We start from the raw sequence: 24,555 nt of genomic DNA, 5'->3' as shown, positions 1-24,555 counted from the left end.
CACCTGCCTCTTCCCAGTCCTACCTGTGGACACCAACCAAGGAAAGTGGAATCAGGATTCCTGTTCAGCAGGCAAGGCTGAGCCCCCCAGTACCCCATACTGCCTCTGCTCCCTGCTGCCTAGTCTGCTGACCTGCACCCCATCCCCTGTGGACATTTTTCCCTACACTTCTCAGGGGCTGGTATGAGGCACAGTCTCTGCTAGGCCTTGCTCTTGGCCAACAGCCCAACTCCCAGTCAGGGAGGGAATAGTTAGAGGACACAAGCTGCTGGGTGAGGAGAGTTGGCCTGCCTCCAAGTCTGAGGCAGGATCACCCTGTACAGCCTGGACTTCCAGTAGCATGGGGCACCTTTCTATTCCCCTCACAAGATGCCAGGTATAAGGACCCATCATCCTCCACTTACCCCCCTCCCCAAAACTAGCTGCCCTGTGGCTGTGGCTCTTACATTCCAGATGTCATTCCATCTCCCACTACCACTGTCCCAGCATTGGGGAACTCCCTGTGCTGTGCCTGCCCCAGCTGACCCTGAAGCTGGAAAACAATGGGGGTCAGGCAGTGCTTCCCCACTCCCTCCCAAGGGCTGTGTTCACTTCCTTCCTGCTGGCTGCCTGAGGAAGTGTCCCTGCCCTGGGACAGTCTGGTCTGGCCTTCATTCCCCCAGGAGCCCCCACCCCTGGAGCCTCCAAGGTGTCCATGCAGGGGTACAGGAACACTCCACCCTCCATGCCCAGGGCAAGATATCAAGCTAGCTGCCCACCTCCCGCAGTCCCCCTCCTCCTGTCTCACACAGCCTGTTAGAGAGGCCCTGGGCATCTGGAGGTGGGCCAGTGGTGTACTGGAGGTAAGAGGGATCTCAGGGTGATTTGAGGGTGTACTGCTACGTCTGCACCTCTGAAGGGGTCTGCTGGGACCCTACTGCAGCCTGCCTTGGGGCCAGCAGCATTATGGGCCCCTCTTTCTGCAGGACCACACTATCTTTCTTTCCTCACCCATCTTGTAAGGAGTCCCCTGCTCTGTAGCAGACTCAGTGAAAACCTCCCAGGAATGGTCTTCAGGAAAGTCCTCTGCAGAGCTCTCCTGCCCTCTCCTTCCAGGCACACATGTCAACACAACTGTCCACTTGAGCACACTTGGGATGCTTCTGCTCTTGGTGGGGGAAAAAAAACATGGACTCAGCTTCTCCAAGTCCCCTTTCCCAGACCCCCACCCGGGGTGGTTCTCTTACTCTTTGGCACCAGTTCTGAGCCACTATCAGCTGAGCATTCCCGGAGTAGTCTGATTCCCGGAGTAGTCTGATTCCCAAAAGCACCACATCACTGGGTTCCCTCTGAGCACACTCTCCTAGATTTGAGCATGGGCCCAACCCAAGGGAAGGCCGGAGAGAAGAGGCATCCCCAGTGTTGGTGTGCGGGGAGGCCAGCATCTAAGCCTGCCCCCTCTCCTCTCACCTGGTGAAGTTGGTGGGGCCAGTGACCAGTCAGGGCAAGGTGGGGATGGCAGCCAGCCAGCCAGCCAGCCCCAGATGCCCGAAGGAAACAGTGCCTGTTCCTGGCCCTTTCCTCTCGGAGGGGCAGCAGGAAGTGAGGAGAAAGGACTGGGGTGGGAGGCGGGAACGGGTGGGAGGGGGATGGAGTTTATCAAGTCGCCGGCGGGCTGCCGGGAGGACAGCAGCTGGTGTCAGTGGCCCGGCGGGAGAGGTTCACCAAGGGAGGAAGGAGGCTGCTGACCTGCTGGGCCGACTGGCTCCCACACAGGTGAGCCTGGCGCAGACCGATGGTCTGCACCCCGGTAGATGCTCCCCAAGCAGCGCCCCCTTCCTCTCCTCCCTACCCTTCGAAGAGCTGAGCCCCACACGGGGGAGCGGATCTAAGAAGAGGCGAGAAGAGCTCGCACAGGACTCGCCCCTGCCCAGCTCCATGTCTGCTCCTCGCCGGGAGGGGCGTGAGGGGCTAGCGGGCCCTGGATACCGGACGGCGGCCCCTGAGGAGTCCCTCCAGTCGGCTTGCTCCGCGGCCTGTGTGGCAGCCTCTTCGGAGTTGAGAGGGAGCCCTGGAGGCTCCCACAGGATCCCTCCAGAGATTGGGCAGGAGGGAACGGGAATCCAGGGATTGGCTCGCCCCGAAGCGGGTACAAGGTAGCGGGGCGCCCTCCTGCCTAGCCCCCGCTGGGCCTCCCCGCTGCCAGTCCCGCCGGTCACGCTGCGACCCGCAGACCGGGTTGTCAAGACAACCAGTGCCTCTTGGCCCAAACCCCACTGGGCTGAGGCGGGTGTTTGGCCCCCTCCCCAAGCCTGGCAGCGGAGGGAGAGGGGGCCTGGACCAGAGGGGGCGGGGCATAACTCTCTCCGGAGGCTAAAGGCGAAAGTGTCAGGGTCCCTTTTTCCACTCCGAGGGACCCTAGGACTGGGAGCTAAACTCTGAGGTGCAGAGCCCGATCCGCTGGTACCCCCAGGCAAGGCCGCAGGATCCTACAGCACCTCCTTATGGCTGAACGGGGGAAAGCAACCTCTTTTATCCCTCTCCCTTCCACTGTCCCTTATGCCTGTCCCTTTAAGGGGCTGGCGACGCCGCGGAGTGGGGCGGACTGTACCACCGGCCGCAGACTGCAGGGGGAAAATCTCGGGCTGACGTGCCCTCGCAGCTGCGACGTCTGCACGAAGCCTCATCGAGAGGGGCTTCATGGTCCCATATAGGAAGCCGCCCTTCCGGGCAGAGAGTTTGGAGGCCCTGGAAGCCGAAACCCGGAACTGGGACCTCGGGAGGCCGACATACCCTCCCTCCTGGGTCGCAAGTCTTGCCCAGGGCCCGCCTCCGTGCTGGGTTCTTAAAGGAGCCGGGGGCCAGGGGGCCGAGCCAGCAGAGGCGCCGAGCCGGGGCAGTGCCTGGGAGAGCGGCCGGAGTTTGCTGGGCTGGACTGGGGACGGCGGTGGCGGCGATGGCCATGGAGTGGGTCCCGGCTACGCCCCGCGCGAGGTGAGGGCGGGTAATGCAGGACTAGGGGGCTTTGTCCCTGCGGACTGGGCTCTGAACCCCTCCCGGGGGGTGCGCCCAGAGGAACGACCCAGGGACCCCACCCCCACCAGGCTGGGCTCAGGCCCCACGTGCGGGGCGGGGGCGGGGTCCCGCACAAAGGCCTAGAGGAGTGGGCTCTGCCCGGGACTACCCTGGCAGGGGGACGCGCGCACTCCCGCGGCGTCGGCGGTGGAAAGGGCCGGTTGGCCGGAGCCGCCGTGGGAGGTTCACCGCCCCTTTGTCGCCGCGGGGCCTCCACTGATCTCGGGAGAGAGTCTGCAAACGAGACAAAATCTTGACAGCTTCACTCTTCTGCCTGGCGGGTCCTACACAGATAACAACAGCTCCGAGGCATGTGCCTTCCAGTTTCTGAGGCTTTGCATGAGCTGTGCCCTGCCTTACCTGAGTGTTAGCATTTTTCTAGACCAAGAGTTCTTCACGGGGTGCAGGGTGGGCCTCAGGGGTTCAGGGCCCACAGAACCGTGTGCTGGGTGTATGTGAGTCTCTCGGCAGTGGGCCTATAGCCCAATTCGTCCATTCTCAGAAAGGTCACATATCTGAGAGGCCCCTACCCAACCATAAACTACCTGCTCCAAGGAGCTGGATGCTCCTAGCAGTCTTCAGGATGTCTTGGTTTTAGCCACGTATGGTCGGAATAGCCGTGGGCATAGTGCCCATGCAGAGTGGGTTTTGGAAGTGCGGATTGGCTTGTGGTAGGTACCTCCAGGATTCTCTAGTGAGATTTGTTCTTTGTTTTCCCCCAACCTTCCCCCAGTTCCTGAACTGGTGCCAGACAGGTGACACCATCTTCCTGCAGCCTCCAGCATGCAGGCAGGCCCGAGCCCCTCCGTCACACTGGCCCTGATGCTGGCGGTGGCATGGGCCACAGAGCTCAAGCCGACAGCGCCTCCCATCTTCACAGGCCGGCCCTTCGTGGTAGCATGGGATGTGCCCACACAGGACTGCGGCCCACGCCACAAGGTGCCACTGGACCTGAAGGTGTTCGATGTGCAGGCCTCACCTAATGAGGGTTGGGTGAACCAGAACATTACCATCTTCTACTACGATCGGCTGGGCCTATATCCGCGCTTTGATTCAGAGGGGCGGTCTGTTCATGGTGGCCTGCCACAAAATGGCAGCCTCCCAGCACACCTGAAGACACTGAAGGCACATGTGGTTCACTACATTCGCACACAGGAGCCTGCTGGGCTGGCAATCATTGACTGGGAGGACTGGCGGCCTGTGTGGGTACGCAACTGGCAGGACAAGGATGTGTACCGCCAGTTGTCACGCCAGGTGGTGGCCAACCGCCACCCCGACTGGCCACAGGACTGCGTGAGCAAGCAGGCACAATACGAGTTTGAGTATGCTGCACGGCAGTTCATGCTGGAGACACTGCGGTGGGTCAAAGCAGTGCGTCCCCGGCACCTCTGGGGCTTCTACCTCTTCCCTGACTGCTACAACCATGATTATGTGCAGAACTGGGCCACCTACACGGGTCGCTGCCCTGATGTTGAGGTTGCCCGCAATGACCAGCTGGCCTGGCTGTGGGCTGAGAGCACGGCCCTCTTTCCCTCTGTCTACCTAGATGAAATACTTGCCTCCTCTGCCCATGGCCGCAAGTTTGTCAGCTTTCGTGTACAAGAGGCTCTTCGCGTGGCTCACACCCACCATGCCAACCATGCACTCCCTGTCTATGTCTTCACGCGGCCCACCTATAGCCGTGGGCTCACAGGGCTCAGTGAGGTACGTGCCTCAAAGGACCCCACCTTCTTCCTTCTCCTTTGAGGAACCACTAGCAGGTTTGGGCTACCAGGCTTGTAGTTTAGTGACTACTTCACATCCCCTTGCCTCATCCTCTCTGCAGCCTCGTGAAAGGATAGCTGTATTATCACCATCTTGCAGATGAGAAAACTAAGACCCAGAGATGCTGAGAAATTTACCCAAATCTTCCCAGCAAATCCAGAGCAAAGCAGGGACATGGGCCCAGGCATTCTGACTTTGGAGTCCATCAGATGGATACCCTAGGCTCAAGTGTGCCCTAGGCTTGGGAAACTGAGGCCAAAATGGGGATGGAAACAAGCTTATAAACGCTTAAGGAGAAAATGAAGCAGATGAACCCTTGCTGGGAGGGTGAGAAATGATGACCACCAGCAAAGAGAGGCCAGCAGGTTAGAATAGGCTGGGGCCTGCCCACCCTGTCTGTTCTTTTCGCCTTGGGTCTCAGTCTCCCTCAGTGACTATCCCCTTCCCACACAGATGGACCTCATCTCCACCATTGGCGAAAGCGCGGCCCTGGGTGCAGCCGGCGTCATCCTCTGGGGTGACGCAGGGTATACCACGAGCACGGTAAGAGCTGAGTCTACAGGAACAGGCAGAGAATGGACCTTTGGCTCCCAACCTCAGGGTGGCCAAAACCAGTCTAGCCCCCTTGTCTCTTTCCCACCTGAGACGTCCCTGGTCCCAGCAGAGAAAGAAGGTACCCCCACCCTGCTCCCAGGAAAGGGGAAACTGTGTTCTGAACAGCTGTTGAATTCCACCCTTCCCCGCCTGCCCAGCTGGGCTTCAGTCTCTGCCCCCACCCTCTCCCCGCAAGAACAGGAACTGAGGATTCAGGCATGCACCGTGCATGTATGTATGTGTGCACACACACGGGTTGATAAGAGAAGGTTCAGTCACCGTAGCGTGGACACAGTTTCCTGTGGGCTGGGGCAGCTGACCCCTGACCCTTGATTCCTGGCCTCTGCCCCCAGAATACCTGCCGGTACCTCAAGAATTACCTGACGCAGCTGCTGGTCCCTTATGTGGTCAACGTGTCCTGGGCTGCCCAGTATTGCAGCTCGGCCCAGTGTCATGGCCATGGACGTTGTGTGCGCCGTGACCCCAGTGCCAATGCCTTCCTGCACCTCAGCACCAGCAGCTTCCGCCTAGTGCCTGGCCATGGACCTGGTGAGCCCCAGCTACGACCCGAGGGGGAGCTCAGCAGGGCCGACCTTGACCACTTGCAGACACACTTTCGCTGCCAGTGCTACTTGGGTTGGGGTGGTGAGCAATGCCAGTGGGACCATGGGAAGGCAGCTGGGGGTGCCAGCCAGGCCTGGGCTGGGCCCCACCTCCCCAGCCTGCTGGCTCTGACAGCCCTGCCCCTCACCTGGACCTTGTAGGGGTCTCCCACCCAGCTGCCAGGCAAGCTGGCCTCTGCCACAAGGGCTCTGCTGGGCATGTAGGAGCCTGTAGGAGTAGGCGAATGAGTCCGGAGGGGGCAGAGCCCCCAGGATGCCCAGCAAGGCATCCATACCAGCTCTCACCACCCCACCTCTGTTCTAAGGGGGAGGGGCAGTCTCCTGGGAGGCCCCATCTCTCCCTGCTGGGGGGGTGGGGAAGGGGGACATAACCAGATAGGGGAGGGCCTGACCCTACTCCCCGGCCCTTGACTAGTTTATTGTTATTATTTTGGGGTCTCTTTTGTAAATTAAATATAAAACAAATGCTTCTGTGCTTGAACTTTCTGCACCTGGGCCAGGGTATGGGAGGGAGATTCCAGGGTCTCCCGAGAGGTTTGAGCTCAGCTTTGTCTGTTCCTGTGAATCCTGTTCTGGGGACTTCTCATCTATAAAATGCATTTGCTGGGACCTGAGTCTGTGGACCCACAGCTGCCTACTCTGCCACTGTCCTACTGGGGCAGGGGCCACTGGGAGTGAAGGGACCCACATTCTATCGCAGCACCAAGGGCCTTGTTTATTCCATATTGATTGGCAAGGGCTAGGGCCAAACCTTGTGTGAGAGACCTGTACCCTCAGCTGGGCTTGTGCGGGCTCCCCCGCCTTGCCTCGCCCACCCAGGGAGAAGGGGGAAGTGGATGTTTGATCTTCCCTGGCTGGGCAGGTAGCCAGCCACCCCTCCCTGCTGTTCCCACAGGCTAGAGTCTCTCCTCCACTCCCCTCTCCGGAGAGCTAGAGCAGTGGACTCCAACCGCACATACCATACCTCTTCCTGCCTGGGTCGGGGAGGAGGAGCAGGCAGGGGCTTGGGATCTGAATCCTGAAGTTCAGTCCCCATCCCACTTTAGAGATACATTCTAGGACTGGGGGGCCATCCTCAGCCTGGGAGCAGAGGCATCCTCAAAGGTCAGCTCTGTCCTGACAATGAGAGGGCATGGCTAGTGCCAGGTTGTCCTATGGGGAAGAAATAGCAGCTGGAGCAGTCAGACCAGCTCTGATCTGTGTCACCACACCCACCTCTGACAGGAGTTACTCTGGGTAGGTCCCTGCCCCTCCCCTCAGCCATCAAACCCACACCCAGTTCCCCTTCTGAGTCAGAGATGACTCACCTGTGGGCACTGGCTAGCCCAGCTGCTTGGGGCTCGGGGAGATAACTTCCTACATCTTGTTTTGGAAGGTGAAGGGGAGAGGCACACTAGAAGCTAGAAGTGAAGACTGAGTCAGGTGCCGGGCAATAGAGGGTGCTCCCGAGAAGCACACAGGTGAGGGATGGTGTGGTCCAGAAGCAGAGCCTTGGAGGAGCAACCAGGCCAGGTGGAGGTCAGTCAGGTGGTAAAGTTATCCCTCATCCCTCTGGCTGTCTGTCGGTGGGCAGAGAATGGAGGGGGGGGCTGGGTGATAGGACTGGGAGGGCAATGAGGTAAATTCACATGGTGGGGGAGGAGGCAGAGGGGTGCTCAAGTGCACATGGCCCTGGTTGGGAGAGGCTGGGCTGGAGAGAGAAGATAAGGTTGTGAGATGGAGGAGCCCAGCAGAGGGAGGGCAAGAAAGGAGGAGCTGTCACCTATCTCCCGAACACCTGTGACTTCTCCCTACTCCTACCCAGCTGTGATTCTTTGCACCTGTCACCTGCCCCACCCGTTCTTATAATCTCCCACACACACGAGTGACTCAGACATACCTGTGCCTTTCCTACACAGCTGTGACTTCCCAGCACACACCTGTGATTTCATATATACACAGGTGTGACTCTCCACAGTTGTGATCGGACCCATACAACTGCTGTTACCTTTCCCAAACATCTGTGAGTGCCCCACAACTGTGACCTGCACCTACCCAGGTGTGGTGAACACACCATTTTCCTAGGAGGTATCTGCAAGACAGCCTCGGGAAAGAGTACAACTCAGGGACAGCCAGAGCTGTCCTGTGAGTGAGGTGGGGGAAGGTGCAGGCAAGGTGACCCAGGCCCTCCAGTATGCACAGCCAGAGAGAGCAGGCAGGGCTGGACCCTCAAGCTGGACTACTGATCCCAGGCACACCACTTGCACCAATCTGGCCAGACCAGCCTGCAAGAGCAGGCTGCTGGGCAGGGCCCTGGAATGGGGGAGGGCTTTGGGAAGGTATCCTCAGTCTCTTCCTGCTGCCTGCCATTAGAGCTTCTCCCTTGGACTGAGGCCAGCTGGAGACACTGGCCTGCTGGTTGCTGGTTGCCTGTGTTGTGTCAACTGCTGCACTAGTTTTCTGGGGGCATCAAGAGGTAGCATAGCACCTCGGGGAGGGGGGTTAGGAGCTGCCTTGATGCTCTCCTGTCCCTTCAGCCTTCAGGAGTTGTGCCGAGTTTTCTGGGCCTACATGGTCATTACTCTAAGACCCTGCTTCCTGAACAGGATCAGCAGCCATTGTTCAGGCCGTGGCCACGGTGCCCACAGCCACCAGTACCCTGGGGCCATCTCTCCCTCAACTCTTTCAGCTTCTCCATTTCAGCTGGCCTGTCCCTGGAGGCCCAACCCCAGATAGTAGACAACTATGAATGTCATTTCTGCAGCAGCCACCAGGCCAGGGTGCTCACTGACTCAGACTCTGCTGCAGACCCAGGCAGCACTTTCTCCCTTGGGAGGGGACATGGTTTTTCCTTCACTCTACCCTGGCAGGCAAGCCTGGGCCTGGGCATCTGGCAGGTCTCAATGATCAACTTCTGAATCCGAATAAGTGAAACCACCAATGAATGAACAAGCACATGGTCACTGATAAACCCGCAGCATACTCATGGTCACACAAACACAGGGTCTCAGGGTCAAAGACAACAGGGCCTCACACACACCCAGTCCCAGGCACTAGCTCCTACACTCACATACACGCACCACTGGAGTTTGTGCAGAGGCCGAGATGGTCACTAACTAGGGCTTCACAAAGACACTGTGACCCTGACCCAGCATGTTTACGAGTGATGACAGAGCCCTGACTTCACAGTCTTTCAGAAATAGGTCTCAAGAGCAGGGCTGACCCTCTAGGCAGCAGGCACAGAGCCTGAGGCCTACAGTACTTATCCCACAAAAATGTCTTAATTTTTTTTAATCTGAAGAAAATAATAATGAGTATATAATAATGAACCCAGCCTGGATTGTATATGTTTATACCCACATAGTTGTAAAATACATTCTTAAATATATTTTTAAGGAGGAAGGGGCCCACAAAGGCAAAAGTGCCCAGGGCCCAGGAATGTTGTAATGTGGCAGTGCCTGAAAGTACACAACCCCTAGGCACCCAGACTAGAGGACCCAAAGAGGCCTCTGCCCAGCTAGGTTGGCCACCCAGGCTGCCACCCTCCCTAACCGCCCCCTGCCCTCCCAGTAAATCCACAAAGCCCTTCCCTAGTGTTGACAGGGTGGGAGGGGCTACTTCCCCCCCTACTCCCACCGAAGGCACTTTGCTGGGGGGTGCGGAGGTGACTGCTGCCTGGCAAGGCCTCCCAATCCAGGGCCTGCCCCTTGGCCCGCCCCCAGACTGGGTGGGGTCACCCCCTACAAAAGCTCAGAGTTTCCAGCAGCAGCTTCCTCTGAAAATTTCTGGTGCAGCTGCGACCAGAGTTGAGGAACAACGGAATCTGGCTGGGCCCTGCCTATGCCCCCACCCTGGGGCTCAGGAAGCTTAGAGATGAAGCCTTTCAGCCCTGAGGTCAGCAGGGACAAATGGGCAGACTGGCGGGTATATAGAAGGGCGGGGCTAACCTGTCCTTGGTCACTAAGCATCCCCTCCTCAAATGGATGGCCAGGATTCTGGGGGGAAAGGAGAGGAAAGGCCCTCATCAGCAGGTCAGCCTAAGGGCCAAGGGCCTGGCTCTTGGTGTTTTTCCCAGAACAGAAGTCACAGCCTTCGTAGCCCTTGGGGGAAGTGGGGGAGGGTGGGCAGTTTGAGGCCAGGCTAAGGCCCGTGAGATTGAGGGCAGGGGCCTGGCCCATGAGGCAACTCAGATGTGGCCTTCAATGGCAGGGCTACCCTCCCTGCCTCTCCTCTGCCTTCTGACCTTTGTGAGGTCAGTGTTTGCCTGAAACCAGAGCAGGGGCAGTTTAATGAGCAAGGGGCTTGGTCTGCCTGCCCTAAGCTGGGTTAAAGAGTGTTTGAGGCCTGCTCTCAGCTCTGCCTCCCTTGAACAGGTTCCAAAAGACCCATCCTGTGCCATGGCAGCCCACCTGCTGCCCTTTTGTGCTCTCTTCCTGACCTTGCTGGGCATGGCCCAAGGCTCCAGGGGACCTGTGGTACCCAACAAGCCCTTCGCCACCATCTGGAATGCAAACACCCAGGGGTGCCTGGAGAGACACGGTGTGGATGTGGACGTCAGTGTCTTTGATGTAGTGGTCAACCCAGGGCAGACCTTTCGCGGCCCTGACATGACCATTTTCTACAGCTCCCAGCTGGGCACATACCCCTACTACACACCCACGGGGGAGCCTATCTTTGGCGGCCTGCCCCAGAATGCCAGCCTGGACACGCACCTGGCCCAAACACACCAGGACATCCTGGCTGCCGTGCCTGCACCTGACTTCTCAGGGCTGGCAGTTATTGACTGGGAGGCATGGCGCCCGCGCTGGGCCTTTAACTGGGATGCCAAAGACATTTACCGGAAGCGCTCACGGGAGCTGGTACAGGCGCAGCACCCTGACTGGCCATCTTCTTGGGTGGAGGCAACGGCCCAGGACCAGTTCCAGAGGGCCGCGCAGGCCTGGATGGCAGGCACCCTCCAGCTGGGGTGGGCACTGCGGCCTCGTGGCCTTTGGGGCTTCTATGGCTTCCCTGACTGCTACAACCATGACTTTCTAAGCCCCAACTACACAGGCCAGTGTCCACTGGGCATACGTGCCCAGAATGACCAGCTGGGATGGCTATGGGGCCGGAGCCGTGCTCTCTACCCCAGCATCTACCTGCCCGTAGCACTGGAGGGCACAAGGAAGGCACAGATGTATGTGCGGCACCGTGTGGGTGAGGCTTTCCGTGTGGCCATGAGTGCTGGAGACACTGACCTGCCAGTGCTGCCCTATGCCCAGATCGTCTACAACATGACAAACCGCTTCCTGCCCCTGGTAAGTCACTTTCTGTGACCCTGCCTACCTTGTGAGTTTGCTCTGTCAGGCATTGAGCCCAGTGACTCAGGCCACACAGTCTTGGGGCACTTTATCCATTCCCTCACACGTTCACTGAGCCTCTGTGCCAACCTGTGTGCTAGACACTGGTGATTATGCATGTCTTAGAAAGCTGAGTCCCTGCCAGTGTGGCACTTACAGACTAGAGGGGGCCAGCTTGCCTCTGGCCACCAGAGCAACCCCAGATGGAGGGTTAGAGAGCTATTTGTCCCATCCAGTGGTGTTCCATCAACGTGCTGTGGGGAGGGAAGGAGGGAGGCCCCACAGAGCTGTGCTGTCCACTTTCCTAGGATGAGCTGGAGCACAGCCTGGGAGAGAGTGCAGCCCAGGGAGCAGCAGGAGTGGTGTTGTGGGTGAGCTGGGAGAACACACGAACCAAGGTGAGTTCAGGATGGGGCAGGGGGTAAGGGGTGGGGTGGGGCCTCCAGGCTGGCTGGGGAGACCCTGCCTTTTCCATCTCTGCAACCCTGGCAGGCCAGCGAGTAAGTGACTCAGTGCCCCAGGTAGGCATGTGCATGACTGCAATGTCCCTGACAGTCCCTCTTCTCTCCCAGGAATCATGCCAGGCCATCAAGGAGTACGTGGATGCCACGCTGGGGCCCTTCATCCTGAATGTGACCAGCGGGGCTCTGCTTTGCAGTCAGGCCCTGTGCTCGGACCATGGCCGCTGTGTCCGCCGCCCCAGCTACCCTGAGGCCCTCCTCATCCTCAACCCCACCAGTTTCTCTATCCAGGTCACACCCGGTGGTGGGCCTCTGACCCTTCGAGGTGCCCTGTCACTCGAGGATAGGGCTCAGATGGCTGTGGAGTTCAAATGTCACTGTTACCGTGGCTGGCGGGGAGTGTGGTGTGAGCAGCAGGGCATGTGGTGACTGGTCACCTATGAGAACACACACCTTGAGCATCTAATAATGCACTCTGGGCCTGGCCACAGCTTTCCAAGTACAGGCACAGTCACACAAGTCATGGTCACAGTCGGGCGTGCACTCAGTCATCACCATGGACATCTGCCCAGCACATGCACGCTTGCCCGCCCAGGAGTGTCACATAAGGAGTTAAAGCCATGGGCAGACACCATCCACTCATGTCCACAGGTGCCCCCCAGCAGGGTAATAGCTAATTCCTCCAGAGACATGGAGCCAGACTTTAAACTGCAGCCATCATAGAAGCTGACGTTCGCCGAGCATTTAAAGTAGACGAGCTCATTTAATCCTTCCAACACTATTAGGAAATTGAGGTACACACAGGAAGGGTAAGCACTTTGTCCAAAATCGCAGTCAGGAGGAGAAGCAGAAATTCGAACCCAGGCTGTCTAGTTACAGAGGTGGAGCCCTTGAGCTCCTACAGTGTGTTGATGGTGACCAGCCCTGCACAAGTCCTGAACGCATTCAGAGACACTAGCCCCGCACAGCCCTGCAAATAAAGAAGGCATGAATCTTCCTTTGAGGGCTGTTTATTGAGAGCCTAAAATGTGCAGGCCCCGGGATCTACAGGGCATGGGAGAGACCAGGCTGACTCGGTTAGCCCTCTGTACGAGGGCGGCTGATTCCGAGGGCGGGGCCCAAATCTCAGGAGGAAACTTCACCTGAGGGTTGTCCTGCTGGGAATGGGCTGGGGCGCGGAGGAGAGAAAGGGGGCGGGACCTGTCTGAGCCTGGGGCGGGGCGAGGCGGAGGCGGAGCCAGCTGGAAAAGGGGCGAGCGCCCGGCAGAGGATGTGACGCGCTGGGCTGGGACGCGGCCGCGGCGGAGCTGAAGAGAGGCGGGCCCTAAACTGCGGCGGGCGGATCCAGAGACGGGACCCGTCGGGGGAGGAGGGCGGGGCGGGGCGGGGCGGAGGCGGAGCCAGGGCACAGGCTGAGTCTGCGCCGGGGCAGAGTTATGACGCGCCGAACCGGGGGCGGGGCCTAAGGGGTGTCGCGCGAGGCCGGGTTCGGGACCCGGCCGCTGGGGGACACCCTGAGGAGCTGGTCGTGAGCTGCGGGCCGCTACGGCTGCAGTGTGCCCGCCGGACTGCTGAGGACCAGAGCGAACGGACAGAGGAGTCCGAGCCAGAGCGAGATCCCGAGCCGCGCAGAGCCCGGACGCGGAGCATCCCGGAGCCCGGCGTCAACATGTCAGTACCGCTCCCTCCCCACGCGCGACGTACCTGCCCTCGCGGTTGGCGGCGCTTTCCCTGCGAACCGCATGTGCGGTCCCCAAGTGGCCGTGCTGCCCCGCACGCCCTCCCTGCGTCTGTTGTTACCTCCTAGCGTATGCAGGGCCACACCCACCTACAGAGTCAAACTCCCGAAGCCCCCACCCCCTAGAAACTCCACGGTCCGTGACCCATTAGGAGGGAGGGAGAAACCGAGGCACCGGAGAGGTGCAGTTCCCCTCTGAGCACCGCCCAGCCCATAGGAGGAGGAGTCTGCACTGAAGGGGTTAAGCCCACGGGGAAGTCTGGGGCTCCCGCCTAGAGGCGGATCCTGGGGGCTTCCTCTCTCCTGACCAAGGGGTGCAACGCTGCTGTGGAAGAGGCTGGTGCAGGTAAGGGGCCTACACTTCTGTGAGGAGAGGGGGCTGCCTGTTACTGATCAGCATTTAATTGGCCTCAACTTCAGGGGCCTCCCCTGGGGAAGTGGGGGAGGGGAGCCAAGACACCCCTTCTGAAGCAGGTGAGTATTGAGGTGGGGCGCAGTTGTCCCCAGTTCCCAGAAGTCCGACAGCAGAGACTCCTGCCAGCAGGACCTGGGGCAGAGTGGGCAAGCAGTGGGGTCTGGGCACAGGAGGTCTGGACGCCCAGCTCAGCAGCCGTTGGACACCCCTGTGGGTATGGGAAGGAAGCTGTGGCCCTTATCTAGGGTAGCTACGAAACTCAGGCTAGTGGGGAACCAGGCCTGCAGGGGCCTCACTGCTGGGTGATGTGGGCCAGGCCTTGTGCTGGTTCTGGGGCCAGGGCACCGTCTGGGGGGACTGTTGGGCCCATGCTCAGTGAAAGTGCAGTGAAATGGGCAGAGTTGGGGAAGGGGCCATAGACTCTGTGCCCCAGCAGGGAAGGCTGTCCTAAGAGGGGAAAGCTGAGCCTGTGGATGGGTTAGTGGGGCCCCAGGATTGGCTAAGCAGTGGACATTGCCCACGTGGTTGAAAACGCTAGGAGCTGGAGGAGACCTGGGATCTAAGAAGAAGGAAGAGACAGAGGAGTGTCTGGAGGCAGCTGTGTTCCCACTTGAAGGGAGCCTTGGTGGGGTTAAACAGGGAAGTCAGGGGATTGAGTTTGCATGTTCTATCCAATAGCAAGCCTGCCCTGGTGGTGGACTGCTGAAGACAGGATGATCAGCAAGGAGGGTGGGTCAGCTGTCCTGGCACAGTGGAGTTCTGGGAAGGACAAAGCTGTAGCCATAGTAGGCTGGGGCCAGGACTCCTGGGTTCTTCCCTGGCCTTCAGCAGCTCACCATTGCCCTCAGCCTCCATCCCGTGTAGGGCAGGACACCCTGAACCCATCCTCCCTAATCTTCACCTGAGTCAGCCCCCCTAGATATAGGGAGTAGGTTTGCTCTACATCACCTGTGCAATCAGGTGAGCATGAGGACAAGGTACAGCCCACCACTCCCCAGTTCCAGGATGCATGCATGACCCTCCTTGCACTCTTAACACCTCCCTGTCCCAACCCCTGCATGCCTTCCTGGCCCAGCCCAGCATGGGCTGTTGTCCACAGGAGACGCTTTGTGGTCTGAAGAAACACCACTGCCTGGAGACTGTGACCTTAACTCCTAGCCTGGTGCTGAGCCACCTGCAGCCTGGCACATTTAAGCTTGGATCCTACATTCAGGCAAGAGCTGACTCTGAATCCCAGCCTATCCAAGCTGACCCCAAGCACAGACCCTGCATACCAGATGGAGCTGATCCTGAGGCCCAGCCCGTCCGAGCTGACTCTGGATCCTGTATGCTAGCCAGAGTTGACCCTGGATCCCTCACACCAACGAGAGCTGACTCGGAGCCCCAGGCTGGCTGAGCTGACCCCAAGTCCTCCATGCCATCCAGAGATGACCCTCAGTCCTGGTGCAGCTGAGATGATTCCAGATCCTGCACACCAGCCAGAAGAGACCCCAGTCCCCAACCTGGCCGAGCTGACCCTGGAGCCTGTACACTGCAGGCCTGAGCTCCTGGATGCCTGTGCTGACCTCATCAATGAACAGTGGCCCCGCAGCCGTGCCTCCCGCCTACACTCCCTGGGCCAGTCCTCAGACGCCTTCCCTCTCTGCCTGATGCTGTTGAGCCCCCACCCCTCGCCAGAAGCAGCCCCCATTGTGGTGGGCCATGCCCGCCTGTCACGGGTGCTGGACCGGCCCCAGAGTCTCCTGGTGGAGACGGTAGTGGTGGCCCGGGCCTTGAGAGGCCGTGGCTTTGGCCGCCGCCTCATGGAGGGCCTGGAGGTCTTTGCCAAGGCCCGCGGCTTCTGCCGGCTGCACCTCACTACTCAGGATCAGCTGCACTTTTACGCCCACCTGGGCTACCAGCTAAGCGAGCCTGTACAGGGCTTGGTCTTCACCAGTCGAGGGCTGCCCGCCACCCTGCTCAGTGCCTTCCCCAGGGCCTCCTACCCCCAGCCACCCTGCAAGGCCCCCAACCTGACTGCCCAAGCTGCCACAAGAGCCCCCAAAGGGCCCCCACTGCCACCTCCTCCTCCCCTGCCTGAGCTCCTAACTACCCCACCCCCACCCAAAGCAGGCTCCTCTCCACAAAGCCTGCTGGAGACACAATACCGAGACCTGAGGGGCTGTCCCATCTTCTGGATGGAAAAGGACATCTGAGGGCCACCCAGGGAAAGGCACCACCTTTTTGGGTCAATGGATTGCCTAGAACAGTACCAGCCCCTAACCCCTGGAGGTGGCTTTAGCCTGCATGTGTTTTCTGAGTACCAGTGGGGCCAGGAGGTGCCTTCCGGGGCTCTGGCTCAGAGCCATCAGTGTGGCTGAATAAAGGCTTCTCTTGGGTGTGGATGTGATCGTTCATTTGTTGATCCCCACCCTTGCCTCTCAGCCTTGCCTCAGGACCCCTGTCCCTATATGAGCCCCCAGATCCACCTTGGCCCTGGGGCCCTGGTGGAGGGACACCTACCTGCCTTTTGCCTCTCCCACCCTGCTGGGCCCAGGAGACAAAAAGCAGGGTGGCTATTCCCTTCCCCATTCACTCATCACCACTCACCGAGTACCTACTGTGTGTCAGGCTCTGGGCTAGGCACAGGTAACAGGGACAAGACAGATAGGTCTCAACCCAAAAGGACAGACAGGGAGACAGGCATAGAGGCAGGATTTATGCTGGGATGAGGAAGGTAACAGGTTGTGGGAGCCCAGATGCTCTCACTCCACCTGTGGATCCAGGAGGCCTCCCCAGGGAGGTGCTGTTACAGCAGAGATCTCAGTGCTGAGCAGGAATTAGCCAGGCAAGGAGGTGAGGACTGAGTGTTCTTGGGGCAGGGAACAAGATGGGCAAAGGAGAGAAGGGGCCTTCTGAGAGTGCTGGGGTGGAGTGGGGTCCGATGGCACAGTGGTACCATGGCAGAGACGGAGAACACAGGAGGGGAGCTGCCAAGGCTAGCTTGGTGTGTGGTTGCTCTGAGAGGCCTGTGGGACCCCTTGGGGACCATGCTTTCCCCAGCCCCTAAATCCTTTTGGGAATGGGCTGGGGAGCTGCCCTTTCTGTATGGAAGGTGTGGCTATGGCTGTGCTCTCTAAGCTCACACCCCCTCTCTCCTGCAGGTTTCCATCCCTGGGGCATGAGCATGCAGCCAGGCCTGGCCCTGGTGCTGGGGGTGGCCCTGTGCCTGGGGTGTGGCCAGCCCCCTCCGCGGGCCCCTGAACGCCCCTTCTCCGTACTGTGGAATGTGCCCTCAGCACACTGTAAGGACCGCTTTGGCGTGCTCCTGCCACTCAGGGCCCTGGGCATCACAGCCAACCGTGGCCAGCACTTCCAAGGCCAGAATGTCACCATCTTCTACAAGAACCGGCTTGGTCTCTATCCCTACTTTGGGCCCAGGGGCACAGCTCACCATGGGGGCATCCCCCAGGTTGTGCCCCTTGGCCGCCACCTGGCAAGGGCTGCCTGTCAGATCCGCCACAGCCTGCGACCTGACTTTGCTGGCCTGGCAGTGCTGGACTGGGAGGAGTGGTGTCCACTCTGGGCTGGAAACTGGGGCCGCCGTCGGGCCTATCAGGCAGCCTCATGGGCTTGGGCACAGCAAGTGTTCCCCCATCTGGACCCCCAGGAGCAACTCCATCAGGCCCGTGCTGGCTTTGAGCAGGCAGCCCGTGCACTGATGGAGGACACACTGCGGCTGGGCCAGGCACTGCAGCCCCACGGGCTATGGGGCTTCTATCGCTTCCCAGCCTGCGGCAATGGCTGGCATAGCATGGCCTCCAACTACACAGGCCGCTGCCACGCAGCCACCCTTGCCCGCAACACCCAGCTGCACTGGCTCTGGGCTGCCTCCACTGCCCTCTTCCCCAGCATCTACCTACCACCCAGGCTGCCACCTGCCCATCACCAAGCCTTTGTCCGACACCGCCTGGAAGAGGCCTTCCGTGTGGCTCACGCTGGGCACCTGCATCCCCTGCCAGTCCTGGCCTATGCCCGCCTCACATACCGGAATTCTGGGAGGTTCCTGTCCCAGGTGAGTAGAAACTGAGGCCTAGGGGTCTGAATGGGCCCTGTCCAAGGAAGGGCTGAGGACACCTTGCCCCGGATTATCTAGGGGAGGCCGTTCCCTGGGGCATCTGATGAGGGAAGCATGGCTCTGTCCTGGTGAATCTTGTGGGCAAGGCGAGGCCTGGCCTTTGGAGTGGTCTAAAGGGAAACATTCTCTGAGTGTAGGGACCTGAGAGGCCACTTACAGGCTCAGTGCCAAGGTGCCCTACACTAGAGGTGGAGTCAGATAGATCATGGGGGTGAACCAGGAGAACTTCTTGAAAGTAGAAGTGAGCCTAAATGGGTCTGGCCAGCCCGGCTCTGGCTGAGCAGTTCTCTGCTTCCAGGATGACCTAGTGCAGACCATGGGTGTAAGCGCGGCACTGGGGGCAGCTGGCGTCGTGCTCTGGGGGGACCTGAGCATCTCCAGCTCTGAGGTGAGTATCGCCCCCTCCAGCCTGCCACACAGCCCACGCTGCGGTCCAGCCAATGTTGGCGCCATGGAGCAGAGCAATGGCACATCCCATCCCCTCTCCTCAGGAGGAATGCTGGCGTCTCCACGACTACCTGGTGGGCACTTTGGGCCCCTATGTGATCAACGTGACCAGGGCAGCTATGGCCTGCAGTCACCAGCGGTGCCACGGCCATGGGCGCTGTGCTCGGCGAGACCCGGGACAGCTGGAAGCCTTTCTGCACCTGCGGCCAGATGGTATCCCTGGAGCTTGGGAGTCCTTCAGCTGCCGCTGTTACCGGGGCTGGGCTGGGCCTACCTGCCAGAAGCCTAGGCCTGGGCCTAAGGAGGTGGCATAAAGCCAGGAGTCTTCTGCTTCTGACCAGCCACTTCTCTTGTCCCTGCTGCCACCTGCCCAGGCCATGATGGAAAACTCTGGCTCACCCCTGCTCTATTCAGCTCATAGTCAACCTTCCCACTCACGCACCTCACTCCCCTCCCCATCCCTGGGGGGTGGAAAGGGCCAGAGAAAACACTTCCGCGATTTTAAAAATCTGACCACTCCTGAAGAGGAGGCAGCCCCAGAGTCAGCCAGGTTTCCAGCTGGTTAGGGCTGCCGGTCCAGAGCTCTGTTCCTGCACCTGACTGGGTCCACGGGGTGGTCACAGGAAACCTATCCAGGGGCAGATGAACCCCAAGAAAATTTTGGCTAAGCTCTGGGCGTGCCAAGCTGTTTGCTCTCTGTACTATGCTTTCCTCATAAACTCACTTTTTCTTTTCACTGTCTGAGGTTTAGCTGTCCTCACTTTTCTACTCAGCCCCAAGCTCCTGCCATGGTCACCTGATCGAGGTACCCGTGTAGACCCCGTCGCGAGTGCCCTGAGAGGCCAGTCCTGCCACGGGGTACTGCTCTGAGGGGCAGGTTCAGACTTAACGACCATGCACGTGTACGGTTGGGGGGGGGGGAAATGCAGGGCATTGTGGGTACAGAGTTCAGCAAGAGACTTGTCAGCTTACGGGCCCAAGGAGTAGACTACAACTCCCGATGTGCTCTGCGCCCAGTCGGCGGGCGCTAATCCGTGCGCGCAGCCTCTTGGGAATAGTAGTTTCGGCCGCGTGGATGAAGGTCTGAGCCGGGTGACCAGGCACTCGCCTTCCCGGCGGCCCATTTGGCAGGGCGGGGCGCCTGGCGAAGATGGTGGAGCGCGCGGCGTGTGGCTCCAGTAGCTTGCCCAAGTCTCAGCTTCGCTCACCGGCCGGTGTCTCGCTGGTCCGGAGCCCCCGCCCGCCAGGTCCCTGACCCAGCGCCCCCCGTGTTCGGTTTTCGGCATGCCCCGCGCCCGCAAGGGGAACGCACCTCGCAAGAGCGGCCAGCGCCGCGGAGGGGGTGAGTAAGGGGCGCGGGGTAGTTGATGGACGGAGGGTCCCTGTCATGTGTCCCTGTCAGTGACTCTGAGGCTCCTGCGATGGGGATCCCCGCCTCGATCAGCCCGGTGCCGCCTTCCGGAACTCCCCTGGGGCTGGCACGTGCCCTGGGAAGCAGCGGCCACGTGTGCGCCCAACTTAGGTGTGCTGCCCCCAGTCTGGAGGCCGCGCTCCCGGCCATAGCCCAACAGGTACTTCCCTCAGGTTTTCCATTGCCTTTCCACCCCAGGTGCCTGCTGGGTTGGACAAACCCTCCAGAAAGGGAGGGTAGCCGGCCTTGTCGCCAAGCCTAATGTTTTCCCGTACTGGACGAGGAAGGTGGTGGGAAGCCCGGTCTGCCCGGGAGAACCGAGGGAGAGGGAGGACCAGCAGGAAGCGGTAGGAGTCTGGCCTCGGTGGGCTTGGCCCACGAGGAGATGGAGGGAGCCCACGCCCTGGAACCCTGGGCAGTCCCGGACTCACTTATCAACGTCGAGCAGGAGTGTAACCTGGTGCAGTAAACAGATATGTTTACTGTGCAGTAATGGGACACCCATGAGGCACAGCTCAGACCTGACCACTACTCTAATGGGACTTGGATTGGGGGACATCTAAGTGGGTAGTGACAAACCCAAAGGACAGCGCTGGGGCGTGTTCGCCAAGTGTTGTCAGCTCCAGAATTAGGGACTGGAGAGACTTCCCAGGGGTGGAGCTTCTGTGAGCCTTGAGAAGGTGGGAAAGACAGCACCATGCCAAGGGAACAAGTTATGCAAAGGCTGGGTTGCTTTGGCAGACAGAGTGGTGAGAGAGGAGGTGAGCAGAGACCAATGAGCTGGACTTTGTCTGGCAGGCAGAAGGAGTATTTTGTGAGAAATACAGCCAGTCTGATGACCAGAACCTGCCCAGCTGTCAGCCTCACCTCACGAAGAGTCCCAGTACCAGAGTGCTCCAGCCCTGCTGACCTGGACATCCTCTGTGTTCACCCATCTTCAGAGGCTCACACAGTTCAGGGTCACTTCCTTTTTGCTGCTACTCCTAGCATTGGGAGGAGCTTGTGTGACTATCACTCAGGGTTGAAGGCCCACGCTGGACCAAGGGGAACTTAGAGGACAGTATGTTTGAAGCCTGGGGTACTTACCTACCTCTTATGAGCTGGGCTGCTGCCCCCAAGGCTGAGAGATGGCTTGGTAAGATTGTTGATCCACAGAAGAAGCATTAAAAAAAAACTTGTTTAGTCATAATCTCCACCTGTTCCCGCCTGAAAGAGATGCTTTTGCATCTCTATTTTGCAAATGGAGAAACCGAGTCTGGTTACCTGACCTGGTTATATACCTGTAAAAGTGTGGAGTCAGGATTTGAAACCCGGGTCTGTCTGATTCTAGAATCTAAGCCTCTGACCTTCACCCTGCCCACTTTGTGGTCATAATCCGGGCTGGTGGCTGATCTTGCCCAGGATCTGCCTGTACATGGCCCCACTCCAGGCTGAGCCACAGTCCTAGGTGAGGACTGTGCAGCTCCTTCTGCCTCTGCCTGCTTTCTAGTCCTTAAAGAAGGCTCTGGCTGCAGGAAGACATTGCCCACCAAGCCTGACAGGGTGTCAGTAGGCTGGGTCTGATACCTAATGCCGTCTAGTAGATAGACCTTCCTTTTCTCCTGCTTTCTGGCTCAGTGCTGCCTGCATCAGCCCTGTGCTGCCCACCTCAGCCTCTGTTTTCTTATCTCTGAGAGGGGACCATGTTCTGTCTTGCAGGGTCGTGGGGCTGGGGTGAGGTGCCTCCAGCCATCCCTCACCAGTGGAGGCAGGCTAAGCACCCTTTTCCGCTTTCCCCAGGTGCCCGGAGCAGTGCCCAAGCTGACTTAGGTTCCAGTGAGGATGAGGCGGCCAGTGAGGCCCGCAGCACCACCAGTGAATGCCCCAGCCTTCTCAGTGTCACAGCAGAGGACTGCCTTGGTGAGAGCTGGTGGGAGCAGGGACCGGCTCAGTGGGGCCTCAGTGGGCAAGGGTAGGAAGTGGAACTGACCAGCTGGCTTTGCAGGGGGGGATGCTGTGAATGAGCAGGCTCAGCAGGAAGACCTTGAGGATAAGCTAAAGGAATATGTGGACTGCCTCACAGACAAGAGGTACCGGCAGCCGCCAGCCAACCCCTACATCCATATCCCTGCTCAGCCCATGCCAATTGTGGGCTGGTCCACATGACCCTCCTTCTCTGCCCCCACCAGTGCCAAGACCCGGCAAGGTGCCCTGGAGAGCCTGCGCCTGGCCCTGGCATCCCGCCTACTTCCTGACTTCTTGCTAGAGCGCCGCCTCACACTGGCTGATGCCCTAGAAAAGTGCCTCAAGAAAGGTTGGGAGCAGGAATGTGTGGGGGACCTGAACTGGACGGGTACTGACCCTTGCTGCGCAGGCTTACAGAAAGCATCCCCTAGGGAAGGGTGAGGAGCAGGCCCTGGCTGCTGCTGTGCTAGGCCTCTTCTGTGTGCAGCTGGGCCCTGGGCCCAAGGGTGAGGAGCTGTTCCACAACCTGCAGCCCCTGCTGGTTTCTGTGCTCAGCGATGGCACAGCTAACCCTGCTGCCCGGCTCCACGTGAGTGTTCCCACGCCCCTCCCCCACCCCTAAGGAGCGTGGTGGGTTCCTCTTAACTCCATGCTCCCCTACTCTAAGGGACTGTGAGACTCGTGATTGGAATCCAGGCTCACACTCCTGACTGTGACCTGAATTTGCCCTCCTCCCAACAGTGCGCTTCTGCTCTCAGCTTGGGCTGTTACGTGGCTGCTGCCGATGTCCAGGTGAGTGGCCTTTAGGGGCAGGTGGTAAAGCACCTATGCCCTCGCTCTGCCCCTAAGTCACTCCCCTACCTTCCTGTGTCCCTAGGACCTGGTCTCTTGCCTTACTTGCTTGGAAGGTGTTTTTAGCCGGGCCTGCGGTATGGGTGGCTCCACAGCCCCAGGGGCCCCTGCCAGCCTGCATGGCCTGCTGTGTGCTGCCCTGCAGGCCTGGGCGTTGCTGCTCACCATCTGCCCCAGCACTCACATCAGCCACATCCTTGACAGGTAGGGGCACCAGGAGGGGAAGGAGAAGGGAGAGGAGCCCCCTAACCTACACATGAAGCTCAGCCTACCCTTTTCCCAGGCAGCTGCCCTGGCTGCCCCAGCTCTTGTCCAGTGAAAGTGTGAACCTGCGGATCGCTGCCGGCGAGACCATCGCTTTGCTCTTTGAGCTCGCCCGGGACCTTGAGGTGCAGGAAATTGGTGGGGAATAGTGTCTGTGAATGCCACCTGCCCCCCGCCCTCGGCTGCATACAGGCGATGCCAGAGAACTGGGCAGGGGTGTCCAGCCTAGGCAGGGGCCAAGGAGGGGCTCAGGAGGCTAGGCAGGAGGAGAAGAGAAGGGCTTTGTCAGTGAAGGAAGGGCTTGGGTGGCCCATGTTGAGAGCCAGCTGTGCTCTAGTCCTGCCCACATGCTCTGTCCCTCCCCACAGGAAGACTTTATTTACGAGGACATGGAGGCCCTCTGCGGTGCTCTGCGCACTCTGGCCACTGACAGCAACAAGTACCGGGCCAAGGCTGACCGCCGGCGCCAGCGCTCAACTTTTCGTGCTGTCCTGCACTTTATTGAGGTGTGTGAGAACGCGTGTGTCCTAGTGGGGGTGCACCCCCAAGCACCGTGGCCAAGCCCTGTCTACCCTGCAGGGTGGCGAGTGTGAGGAAGAGACAGTCCGCTTCGGGCTCGAGGTGCTGTATGTGGACAGCTGGGCCCGGCGCCGGGTCTACACGGCCTTCAAGGATGTGCTGGGTTCTGGCATGCACCACCACCTCCAGGTGGGGGACCGACCGGGTGGGAGCAGGAAGGGCTGCTTCTGACTGGCTTGATCTCACTGCCCTCTTTGTCCCTAGAACAACGAGCTACTCCGTGACATCTTTGGTCTGGGCCCTGTACTGGTGCTGGATGCTACTGCCCTTAAAGCCTACAAGATTTCACGCTTTGAGAAGGTTTGCACTCTTGCGCACCTTTATCTCCCCCCATTCCCGTTTCCTGGGAGACTGGGACTCTGCAGGGGCTAGAGGAGGAGCCCTGGGCTTCCCTCTTCCCAGCTCACCAGGTCATCATCCCCTGCCCCTCCAGCACCTATACAACGCTGCCGCCTTCAAAGCCCGGACCAAAGCTCGCAGCCGCGTGCGGGACAAGCGGGCAGACATCCTGTGAGGCAGGACCAGCTGGGAAGGAGACTGTCCACACTCTTGCCCACGTTTTTAACAGAAGACAGTGCAACGACTGGTTCCCGCCAGTAATTGTCGCTTTATTTTTTTAATGACAGAACCAAAAACAGATATGGGGGTGAGGGAGCTGGCAGCCAAGCTGCTTGGGACCCTGGCCCTTTGCCCCGGTACTCAGTCCTCTTGCTTCTTCCTGCCCTCTCAGGCCTGGCCAGATGTGTGCCTGTCCCAGGCTGTAGGGCAGGCCTTGAGGGAGTGGGGGACTGTCCCTTTCTCTTCCTTTTCAGGCCTTAACCCACCTATTGGTAGGGGAGGGGGGGAACTGTAGAGCACCTGGACAGCCACCACAGCAAGTGGGCAGGTGAGGCTACCTGGAATGGATTTTTGTGCTGATTTTTTAAGATTATTAGAGACAATTAAACAGAATGCTCAGTCTTCTGTGGTCCTGG

The 24,555-nt window shown here is 59.5% G+C and overlaps 5 protein-coding genes across 10 annotated transcripts; all 5 read left to right on the top strand.

Moving 5' to 3' along the window:
* The first annotated feature begins 1,670 nt into the window (after positions 1 to 1,670).
* Positions 1,671 to 7,398, top strand: HYAL2 (hyaluronidase 2). Of its 3 annotated transcripts, none has more exons than XM_049862373.1 (4): positions 1,671 to 1,755; positions 3,788 to 4,758; positions 5,272 to 5,361; positions 5,766 to 7,398. In XM_049862373.1, the coding sequence occupies exons 2-4, from the start codon at positions 3,838 to 3,840 to the stop codon at positions 6,174 to 6,176; spliced, it is 1,422 nt and encodes a 473-aa protein (XP_049718330.1). In that variant the 5' UTR covers positions 1,671 to 1,755; positions 3,788 to 3,837; the 3' UTR covers positions 6,177 to 7,398. The 3 variants fall into 3 exon arrangements, with proteins under 3 accessions (XP_049718330.1, XP_049718329.1, XP_049718331.1); XM_049862372.1 differs by having other exon boundaries at positions 1,681 to 2,973; XM_049862374.1 differs by lacking the exon at positions 1,671 to 1,755 and adding an exon at positions 2,980 to 3,363.
* On the top strand, positions 5,876 to 12,811 carry HYAL1 (hyaluronidase 1). Of its 4 annotated transcripts, none has more exons than XM_049862378.1 (4): positions 5,876 to 5,961; positions 10,388 to 11,311; positions 11,662 to 11,751; positions 11,926 to 12,811. In XM_049862378.1, exons 1-4 carry the CDS (start codon positions 5,953 to 5,955, stop codon positions 12,241 to 12,243), a joined length of 1,341 nt encoding a protein of 446 aa, XP_049718335.1. In that variant the 5' UTR covers positions 5,876 to 5,952; the 3' UTR covers positions 12,244 to 12,811. The 4 variants fall into 4 exon arrangements, with proteins under 4 accessions (XP_049718335.1, XP_049718336.1, XP_049718334.1 ...); XM_049862379.1 differs by lacking the exon at positions 5,876 to 5,961 and adding an exon at positions 7,416 to 7,495; XM_049862377.1 differs by lacking the exon at positions 5,876 to 5,961 and adding an exon at positions 7,417 to 7,553.
* A 590-nt stretch (positions 12,812 to 13,401) lies between these two features.
* HYAL3 (hyaluronidase 3) lies at positions 13,402 to 19,331 on the top strand. Its single transcript, XM_049862381.1, has 4 exons — positions 13,402 to 13,485; positions 17,111 to 18,021; positions 18,383 to 18,472; positions 18,576 to 19,331. The coding sequence occupies exons 2-4, from the start codon at positions 17,128 to 17,130 to the stop codon at positions 18,843 to 18,845; spliced, it is 1,254 nt and encodes a 417-aa protein (XP_049718338.1). The 5' UTR covers positions 13,402 to 13,485; positions 17,111 to 17,127; the 3' UTR covers positions 18,846 to 19,331.
* NAA80 (N-alpha-acetyltransferase 80, NatH catalytic subunit) lies at positions 15,245 to 16,162 on the top strand. Its single transcript, XM_049862382.1, is given in 1 exon segment — positions 15,245 to 16,162. A coding segment is annotated over 1 exon segment (918 nt).
* A 257-nt stretch (positions 19,332 to 19,588) lies between the features above and the next one.
* IFRD2 (interferon related developmental regulator 2) lies at positions 19,589 to 24,539 on the top strand. Its single transcript, XM_049862380.1, has 12 exons — positions 19,589 to 19,873; positions 21,722 to 21,841; positions 21,927 to 22,011; positions 22,111 to 22,235; positions 22,318 to 22,475; positions 22,628 to 22,678; positions 22,764 to 22,942; positions 23,022 to 23,127; positions 23,371 to 23,508; positions 23,582 to 23,710; positions 23,786 to 23,881; positions 24,015 to 24,539. The coding sequence occupies exons 1-12, from the start codon at positions 19,816 to 19,818 to the stop codon at positions 24,093 to 24,095; spliced, it is 1,326 nt and encodes a 441-aa protein (XP_049718337.1). The 5' UTR covers positions 19,589 to 19,815; the 3' UTR covers positions 24,096 to 24,539.
* The last annotated feature ends 16 nt before the right edge of the window (positions 24,540 to 24,555 follow it).

This window comes from Elephas maximus, chromosome 20 (assembly GCF_024166365.1).
Source record: "Elephas maximus indicus isolate mEleMax1 chromosome 20, mEleMax1 primary haplotype, whole genome shotgun sequence".
Lineage (NCBI taxonomy): Eukaryota > Metazoa > Chordata > Mammalia > Proboscidea > Elephantidae > Elephas > Elephas maximus.
Note: the sequence above shows the minus strand (reverse complement) of the source record. Positions and strands in the feature narration are given on the sequence as shown.

Bases quoted from the DNA above. Each gene is read 5' to 3' on its own strand.
- HYAL2 (XM_049862373.1), top strand. From the start codon at position 3,838: ATGCAGGCAGGCCCGAGCCCCTCCGTCACACTGGCCCTGATGCTGGCG. The intron at 4,759-5,271 runs GTACGTGCCTCA...CTTCCCACACAG, and splicing joins GGCTCACAGGGCTCAGTGAG to ATGGACCTCATCTCCACCAT. The intron at 5,362-5,765 runs GTAAGAGCTGAG...CTCTGCCCCCAG, and splicing joins CAGGGTATACCACGAGCACG to AATACCTGCCGGTACCTCAA.
- HYAL1 (XM_049862375.1), top strand. From the start codon at position 9,855: ATGCCCCCACCCTGGGGCTCAGGAAGCTTAGAGATGAAGCCTTTCAGC. The intron at 11,312-11,661 runs GTAAGTCACTTT...CCACTTTCCTAG, and splicing joins CAAACCGCTTCCTGCCCCTG to GATGAGCTGGAGCACAGCCT. The intron at 11,752-11,925 runs GTGAGTTCAGGA...CTTCTCTCCCAG, and splicing joins GGGAGAACACACGAACCAAG to GAATCATGCCAGGCCATCAA.
- HYAL3 (XM_049862381.1), top strand. From the start codon at position 17,128: ATGAGCATGCAGCCAGGCCTGGCCCTGGTGCTGGGGGTGGCCCTGTGC. The intron at 18,022-18,382 runs GTGAGTAGAAAC...CTCTGCTTCCAG, and splicing joins CTGGGAGGTTCCTGTCCCAG to GATGACCTAGTGCAGACCAT. The intron at 18,473-18,575 runs GTGAGTATCGCC...CCCTCTCCTCAG, and splicing joins TGAGCATCTCCAGCTCTGAG to GAGGAATGCTGGCGTCTCCA.
- IFRD2 (XM_049862380.1), top strand. From the start codon at position 19,816: ATGCCCCGCGCCCGCAAGGGGAACGCACCTCGCAAGAGCGGCCAGCGC. The intron at 22,476-22,627 runs GTGAGTGTTCCC...TCCTCCCAACAG, and splicing joins ACCCTGCTGCCCGGCTCCAC to TGCGCTTCTGCTCTCAGCTT. The intron at 22,943-23,021 runs GTAGGGGCACCA...CCCTTTTCCCAG, and splicing joins ATCAGCCACATCCTTGACAG to GCAGCTGCCCTGGCTGCCCC.